The sequence below is a fragment of the Acanthisitta chloris genome, unplaced genomic scaffold, assembly GCF_000695815.1.
Source record: "Acanthisitta chloris isolate BGI_N310 unplaced genomic scaffold, ASM69581v1 scaffold656, whole genome shotgun sequence".
NCBI classification, from domain to species: domain Eukaryota; kingdom Metazoa; phylum Chordata; class Aves; order Passeriformes; family Acanthisittidae; genus Acanthisitta; species Acanthisitta chloris.
In genome coordinates this window covers 355-8,639 of record NW_008676256.1, presented here as the reverse complement: position 1 = coordinate 8,639, position 8,285 = coordinate 355, and the positions used below count along the sequence as shown (strand labels likewise).

Here is an 8,285-nt window from a genome sequence, read left to right as displayed (position 1 = left end):
CGCTGTCCTTCACTTCTCCAACCATCTCTGCTGCCAAGTCCAATATTTCAGGGTTTTCTTCCTGTGAAATTCTTCTTTCTCCTTCATTCCCTTATCCGGTTTCAACTTATCTCTGCCCTTTCCTGACTCTTCGTTCTCTCTTTGCCTCTCCAACTGACTCATTTGAGAGTAACTTACCTGAAAACCATGAGAAAAACCCCCAAAAATCCCCTTTTAATCTCTGTTTTTCTCTCAGGCTGCCTCAGTTTTGCAGGGAGATGTCCCAACTCCAGGAGAACATCGATGGCCTCATTGCTGCTTTCTACCTGAGCTGCCAAAGCGACGGTGGCTGCAGCCCCCTGAGCAGGGAGGAGCTGAGGCAGCTCATGGAACGTGAGTTTGTGGATGCCATGGAGGTAAGGACTGGGCCCCACAGCTGGGGAGGGTGAAACCACCCACCGTGGGTGTCCAGGACACCTGAATCCCTGGGGGAGGCACAGGAGGTGTCCAAGCCCACACCATTTGTCTCTTTGCAGAACCCCCAGGACCCCCAAACCATCCAGAAGGTTCTGTGCTTCCTGGGTGATGACAGCACCTCCAGGGTTGACTTCAGTGAGCTGCTCAGTTTGGTTTTCTGCGTGGCCAAGGCTTGTTACAAACCTCTCCAACAGCACCAGGGCCCAGGTGAGGGTCAAGTGCTGACAGCAGGTGAGGAGCAGCTGCCAAGGTCACAGGCAGTGGGGAGGGTCTCCCACAACCAGCAGGTCCCTGAGCATGGTGAGAACAACCAGGACCAGGACACTGAGACACAGGACTCGGATAACCATCAGATCCAGGAGGGTGAGACACCAGATCAGGACCAGGAGACCCATCAAACCCAGGAGGGTGAGACACCAGAGCAGGAGACCCATCAGGATGATGGGACTGAAGCAGTAGAAGAGGATCCAGAGGAAGGTGAGATTCTGGATGCTGCAACCTCAGAGCAAGATAGAAATACCTCTAAGGCTGAAGAGACTGAAGAGACGACAAAACAGGACCCAAAACCCCACCAGGCCCAAGACTCTGAGGCACCAGGACAGGGTTCAAATCACTATCAGAGCCCAGAGCAAGAGTCAGAAGAGCAGGACCTGAATTCTCCCTCTGAGACACAAGGAAAAGAGCCCAAAAACACCCAAGTCTACGAGGCCCCTTGGAAGGACCTCAGTCCTGACCAGACCCAGCAGCTGCTGCCCTCCCAGTGGGGTGCAAGTCCCCATCAGGATCCTGAACCCCAGAGAACACACCATGACCCAGTTTGCCATCCACTCCCTGACTCCAAGGTGCTGGAGATGGAGCACAACAAGGCACAACAAGACACTCGTCCCCAGCGTCAACCTGCTGTGGAGCAGCAGCTCCTGCAGCCTCAGTACCAGTGGCCACCACAGCAGTGAAGGCTGGAGCAAACCCCTGGCTAAGCCAGGCTGTCTGCCCCTGCCAGGAGGTACATTTTGTCCCATCCCACTCTGGTTTTTCCATTTCTGTGTCTCATGTCTTGTCCAATTCCTTGTTAACCTTGAGCTTCTCCGCCTTGTTTGCGCTGAGCTGTGCATGAGTAGAGACTTTCCCTCTCCCACTGCTTCTGCCTCTGACTCTGTAAGCAAAGCAATAAACTGAAGGCAAAATCGAAGTGTCCTGGTGTGTTGCTGCAAACATCTCCTTGCCCTGGCTCTGAGCAGCTCCAGCCTCACATGCTGTGGTATAGAGGACCTGAGTGTTCATCCCCTGCATGACATACAGCCACGTTGCCCCAGGATGCAGCTGGAGGCATCCCAGAATCACTGAGGTTGGAAAAGACCTCCAAGGTCAAGTCCAACCAACTGATCTCCACTCTATCAACCAGCCCAGAGCACCAAGTGCTACGTCCAGTTGTTCCTTGAACACCTTCAGGGATGGTGACTCCACCCCCTCCTTGTCCAACCCCTTCCAATGCCTGACAGCCCTTTCCTTGAAGAAATTCCTCCTGATGTCCAACCAGGCAGTTAAGGTTGGATATACAGAAGGAATCCTTCCCTGGGAGGTGCTGAGGCACTGAGATGGATTTCCCAGAGCAGTTGTGGCTGCTCCATCCCTGGGAGTGTTCCAGGCCAGGTTGGACAGGGCTTGGAGCAACCTGGGCTGGTGGGAGGTGTCCCTGCCCATGGCAGGAGGTTGGAGCTAGGTGGGCTTCAAGGTCCCTTCCAACCCAACCACTCCATGACTCTGTGACTTGTTCTCTGCCTCCAGAGGGGGAAGAAGTCTGGGCTAACACAACCTGAACAGATTCCTCTCAGCATCTGTCTGCTCCAGGCAGTTTCCATGTCAGCTGTGAGAAGAATAACAGCTGCTTCGAGCTGAACAGGAGGGATTTGTCCTACTTAACCTCACTTATTACTACTCTCCAAAGCAAGGAGCACATGGAGCATGCTAGGAAGAGAAAAAATTCCCTGTTAGCTGTGGAAGTCTCCAAGGAAGCAGCAGAGATACATTGAACAGGGGAAAATCAATGATTTGGGTCCAGCCACCCCAGTGGGAGGTCAGGGATGAGAAGGTGACACACAAAGAGGAGCTGAACTCACACCGTTCAGCTCAGGTAATTTGGGGCACCACGTCCTGGGGCACTTTTCCAGCCAGGCACATAGGAATGAGGATAACCCCAGGGGCAGAGCTCTCTGATGAAGTCAGTGGAGCTTATTAGGGGTTCAGATGTGCTGGACCACCAGGCAGGGCCAGGACTTGGCATCCCTCGTGGAAGGTGATGCCCAACCTGTTTTTCCCCATTGCAATCTTTCACTTGAGACCTATCAGTGGCATCAGCACATGATAAATCACCCACACCTCGTGCTCTGTGGTGGGTGACAAGGAGCCCACAGAACCCTCAGAAGGAACTAAAGCGTCATCCCTCTGAGACACCCCAAATTTCACAATTTGCTAAGCTCTGAATCAGGAAACCCAAAGTTTCCAAACCATCCCCAGGACACACAGCCCCAGAACGATTTGGTTTCCAAGTGCCAAGGTCCCAGTTCAATGTTTCAGCCCCAAACTGCTCTGCTGCTCAGGAAGTTCAGCAGTAAGTCCTGACTGACCTCGTATCATCTGTGGACACTCAACGGGAGAGTCAGGGATGAAATCATCACCTGCCAAAACCCAAATCCATCTAAGACATCCCTCAAAATGTTTCATTTTCCAGAAAACTCCATTTTCCTTGTAAAATAGGTCTTGGGCAGAGGTTTATCTGATGGTTCTTTGCTTCAGATTAGCTGTGTCTTAGGGTCTAAACTCACCAGACCTAAGAATCCATAGCTGCCAATAGGACAAGAAGAAATGGCCTCAAACTGTGCCAGGGGAGGTTCAGTTGGACATTAGGAGGAATTTTTTCACAGAAAGGGCTGTCAGGGATGGGAAGAGGCTGGACAGGGAGGTGGTAGAGTCCCCATCCCTGGAGGTGCTCAAGGCACAACTGGACATGGCACTCAGTACTCTGGGCCAGTTTACAAGGTGGAGATCAGTCACAGGTTGGACTTGACAGTCTTGGAGGTCTTTCCCAACCTCAGTGATCCTGGGATTCTAACTCCCATCTATGGGCAAACCAACCCCTTGGAAAACAGGAGGTCTCAATGCTACCAGAACATGCTTTGAAGGTTCATTGCCTTCTCCTGGAGCAAATCCTAGGAAAGCAGGAGCACATAGCCAACACCTCCTGGCTCAGTGGGAGATGTCCCTGCCCATGGCATGGGGTGGGGGTGAAACTAGATGATGTCTAAGGTCCATTACAAGCCCTAGACACACTGTGAACATGACATCCCTTTGCTCCATCCATACCTGAGCTCTGCTCAGGCAGGGCCTGACCCTCCCTGGCCGCCCCAGCCCTGGGGGGATTACAGACTGTTAGAGCCTCCCTGTCACCCTCTCATTTGACTAATAGCTCCAATTGAGCCTCAAATTACAGTTTCCCAAGGCTATCATTACCCCCAGGTGGGGTGTCATTTGCACAAGTATAATTTCAGCTTGGAAAAAAATGCTGAAAAATGAAGGCTGGGCAGGACTTGTCCTTCATGAGCACTCGTATGAGTGTCCCCAAGGTGTTACCAGCACTAATTAATTAGGCTCCTACACCCAGGATGAGCTTAGCTCACAGCTCAGCCACTCACCCAAGGCTGTGGGGCCAGTTCATGCTCTGAAGGTTCTCTGCAATGTCTCCGTCACCCTTGGCAAGGCATCACCTACTTCCAACCCAAAAAGCAAAGCTCAGGTCACACCTCTGGCACCTTCCTCACTTGCTCCATGTCCTGGGAGAGTTCAGAGGGAAGAAAGGGATCATTTCTCCTTAGGTTCCTGTTAAAAGCTTAACCTGAGGAGGTCGTTCCAGCCAGAGTTGCCTAAGGGCAACCAGGTGAAGATTCAAGGTGAATTGGCCTCTCAGCAGAGGTTTTTGCTTCTGGTGTTAAAGATCAAGCAAAGCTGAGAGGAAAGTTGTTTGTGGATGACAATGTGAAAAGTTTGACCATGATGTTTCTCAGTGGAAAATCATCACTTCCTGACCATTTTCTCACCTGAAATCTCACTTTGCAAAGTTTATCATTTAACATTGTTCTGGCTGTGGTTGTTGGGGTTTTTTTTCCCAATAAGACTCTGGATAATATGACCAGAAAAAGCTCTTCAATAAGAAGTTACCAAAGATAAAATACTCTACAAGTGCAGAGCCAAAATCAGGAGGGTTTGGGGATCTCAGTGCTGCATTTCATCAGTCTTGTAGCACTTGGGGCTCCCAGTGGGAGATGTCCCTGCCCATTGCAGTTGGAATGAGATAATCTTTAAGGTCCTTCCAACCCAAACCATTTCAGGGTTCTTCTGTAAGCAAAAGCCAGACCCAAAGTCCACCGAGCTCAGGCTCAGAGTGGTGAAGGAAATGCACAAAGACCAAATCAAAGAATCTCTGGTCTCGTGGTACAAAGCCCTAAAGATCTCAACTGCCCCAAATCTGCTGATCATGAGGTCTGTGGCCACCAGCACTTCTGAGCCACATCCTCAGATTTTCGGTCTCAGGTTCACAGGTTCGTTTGTATTTTCCTGTGAGTGTTGTAGACATAATTTCACCACTCTGAAGGCACAAGGCTGTCCTAAAATCCACCCTCCACTGAGGCAGAACGTGCAGTTTGGCTCCTCCAGACTTTGCAAAAGCTGAAATACAACCAAGCCATAAAAGAACTTTACAGTCTGGATTAGGTGGAACCTGCCAGTGCCTGAATTGCCACATGGCAACTGCTATTTCTGGGTTAAAATGATAGGGAAGGGGATGATAAGTCAAATAACCCGTTTGAGGACGTGAAGGTGCAGCTGGGCTTGGCCAAAGATGAATCAGGACAACGTCCACAAAGGGTGTCTCCTCTCCCTAGCGCCATCAGGGACCCTATAAAAGCATCAGGGCCTCGATCACTCCGCACGGCGTCCCAGGAATCCCACACGATCCCGTCGGTGACTTGGGTGAGTTGCTCCTTCTGAACTCTTCCCTTTGCTGGGCCGGGTTGGGTTATCCCTCCAGGATCCCTGTGGGGTGGCAGCATCAGTGCTGGTGCCATATGTTCTTGGACTCTGTTGTGTTCCTCCCCTGTGAAGGGTTTTGTGCTCTTTGGGCACCTCCTGTTGTTGTGTTTTTGGGTGGAAAGGGAGAACCAGGAAGGGTTTGTGACTTCCCTTGGTCTGGAATCAGCTCCCAGCTGGAATGAACGGATTGGAGACATGATTTGGAAGCCCCAGCTCCAGGATTTCATAGGCAGAGCTGTGCACATGCCTCTGAGCACGTTCCAGAGGTGGAAAGGCAGCCACAGCACAGCTTCCCTGGCTGAGATCTCAGCACTGATGTGCCTGATAAGAGGCTTGGGGATCCTGCAAGGAGGAAGGAAGGAAGGAGGTGGCTCAGGAGGTTTCCAGACATAGCTTTTGAGGTCTCTGACCCAGATAGATCTTGTCTCAAGCCATGCCAGCACTGGGTTAGACATCCTCTAACCTGCTTCCCAGAGGTTGGTGTACCTCAGTGCCAGGAAGAGATAGAACTCTGTGTCCTGGAAACATCAGAAGGATGTGGAGCTGTTGGAGCAAGTCCAGATGAGGCCATGGAGATGCTCCATGGACTGCAGCACCTCTGCTCTGGAGACAGGCTAGGAGAGCTAGAGATGTTCAGCCTGGAGAAGACAAGTCTCCAGAGAGACCTTAGAGACCCTTCCGGGTGGCCCTGCCCATGGGAGTTGGACGAGATGATCTTTTAAGTCCTTCCAACTCAAACCATTCCATGATAATCACCTCACAGGGACAGGTTCTTGGGGCACCTCTTGAGTCACCACCCCCAGCTCCCTCCCTGCCATCCATGGGCTCAGGCATCCTGCCTTCCCCTGGCAAACGTCACTCAAACACGTCAGGAGACAGGGTGGAGGACACTCCCCATCCCACTGAAACCCTAAAGCATTTGAGTTTCTTCCCAGTGCTCTGGTGACACAGAGCTCACCATGGCACAGGGAGGGCACGCAGCACCCAGCCCGACCCTGGCAGTTCCCCATCCTCTTTCCACGGTCAGAGCCAAGAAAAATCTCCTATCCCTTGGTCTCCTCCTTTCCTTTCAGGCTTGCTTGAATCTGCAGGAAGATGTCTCGCTTCTTAGACAGCATTTCCACCATCATCACTGTCTTCCACCAACATGCAAAGGAAGATGGGGTCAGCTCCACCCTGAGCCGGAGGAAGATGAAGGAGTTCATCCAGAAGGAGTTTGCAGATGTCCTTGCTGTGAGTGTGGCTGCAAGGGAGAGGGACTGAGGCCAAGAGTGGAGTGTGGGGACTGCAAAATCTGCTCGTGGAGAGGAGATGGGTCTCATGGACTTGGGATGGGGAGGCCAAAAGGGAGCAGCAGTTGTGTTTCTGTTGGGGAAGGGGCTGGAGAGTCTGTCGCAAGGAGAGGCTGAGGGAGCTGGGGGGGACTCAGGTCGAGTTGACGAGGTTGGACTTGATGATCTTGAAGGTCTTTTCCAACCTCAGTGATTCTGGGACTGTTTCAACAGCTCTTCCAATCCCTTTTGCCATGGTCAAACAGGCAGAAGCTGGAGGATGACCTGTGGGGAGGTGTGGTTTTCTTTCCCAGGTAGGAAGGAAATGCATCCAGTAGAAGGAAATAGCACATACCAAAGAGAAAAGAGCAGGTTATCTCCAGTCAGGGAACAACCAGGACAATGGGGAACAAACCCACTGACATTCTGCTGCTGAGCTCTAATGCCAAAGGTGTGAGAGAAGGAAGGAGAAAAGGTGGTGATTGTTCCCATCTCTGCATTCCTCTGACAAGGAGCAGGAAGACTAAACTCCCTTTTCTGTTTCCCTGTGTGTGTTTTCCCTGCAGAAGCCACACGACCCTCAGACCATCGACAAGATCCTGCAGTTCCTGGAGTGGGACGGGGATGGGGAGATAGATTTCAACGAGTTCCTCCTGCTGGTGTTCAGGGTGGCCAAGGCCTGTTACTGGTACCTGCCGCAGGCACCATACCTGCTGCAGAGAACCAAGCTCACGACCGGTGGCAAGTCACTCCCAGAGCCAGAAACGAAGAGCAGAGGGAGCCGCCGGCAGCTCCGGGAGGAGGAACAAGAACCCTGTGAAAGGAATCATCCCCCTCCACGTGAACAACGAGAGTCCAGGCTCAGCGAGCTGGAAAGGCTGGAGGAAACTGTGAGGGATGAGCAGCAACGAAACCAAGGGAGCAGAACGGATGCCAAGAGACGCAGTGAGCAGATCCCTCAGGGCTACGGGGAACGACGCCAAGAGCCTTCCGAGCAACGGAGCAGCCAGAGAAGACGTCAGGCACTGGAGGCAGACGGAGAAGAGGAGGTAGAACTCACCAGGCGTGGCAGAGGCCAAGCACGAGAGAGGGAGGACCAGGAGAGGTCTGAGCAGGAGCAAGTGGCAGACGTGAGGGTTCGCTGGGAAGCCGAGGCACTGCCGAACCGGTGGAGTCGCCGTCGGCCAGAGGAGGCTGCAGGAGCAGAGCGTGATCAAAGCAACCAGAGGCCACGAGAGGCAGATAGAGGACGTGACAACCAGCCACGCAGACCTGAATCACTCCGGGAAGAGAGAAGCCGCTACCGCCAGCGTGAGCTGGAACAAAGGGAAGTAGAACGAAGCAGCCACCGGGAACGAGTGCCTGAAGGCCTGGGCAGCAGACACCCTCATCAGTCACACATCCAGGAACCGCTACGGCTCGACCCCAGCCGCCGCAGAACCACCGAGGCAGACAGACGTGTCTATGAGCAAAGAA

At 52.6% G+C, this 8,285-nt stretch overlaps 2 protein-coding genes across 2 annotated transcripts; both read left to right on the top strand.

Annotated features, from left to right (window-relative positions):
* The first annotated feature begins 257 nt into the window (after positions 1-257).
* LOC103803484 (cornulin-like) lies at positions 258-1,409 on the top strand. The gene is made up of 2 exons (XM_009076041.1): positions 258-395; positions 516-1,409. Exons 1-2 carry the CDS (start codon positions 258-260, stop codon positions 1,407-1,409), a joined length of 1,032 nt encoding a protein of 343 aa, XP_009074289.1.
* Positions 1,410-6,633: 5,224 nt separating this feature from the next.
* Positions 6,634-8,120, top strand: LOC103803483 (trichohyalin-like; the record flags this gene model as incomplete). Its single annotated transcript, XM_009076040.1, has 2 exons — positions 6,634-6,771; positions 7,376-8,120. Coding segments are annotated over exons 1-2 (883 nt in total), but the record flags the coding sequence as incomplete, so codon positions are not given.
* Between the last annotated feature and the right edge of the window lie 165 nt (positions 8,121-8,285).

Bases quoted from the DNA above. Each gene is read 5' to 3' on its own strand.
- LOC103803484 (XM_009076041.1), top strand. From the start codon at position 258: ATGTCCCAACTCCAGGAGAACATCGATGGCCTCATTGCTGCTTTCTAC. The intron at 396-515 runs GTAAGGACTGGG...GTCTCTTTGCAG, and splicing joins AGTTTGTGGATGCCATGGAG to AACCCCCAGGACCCCCAAAC.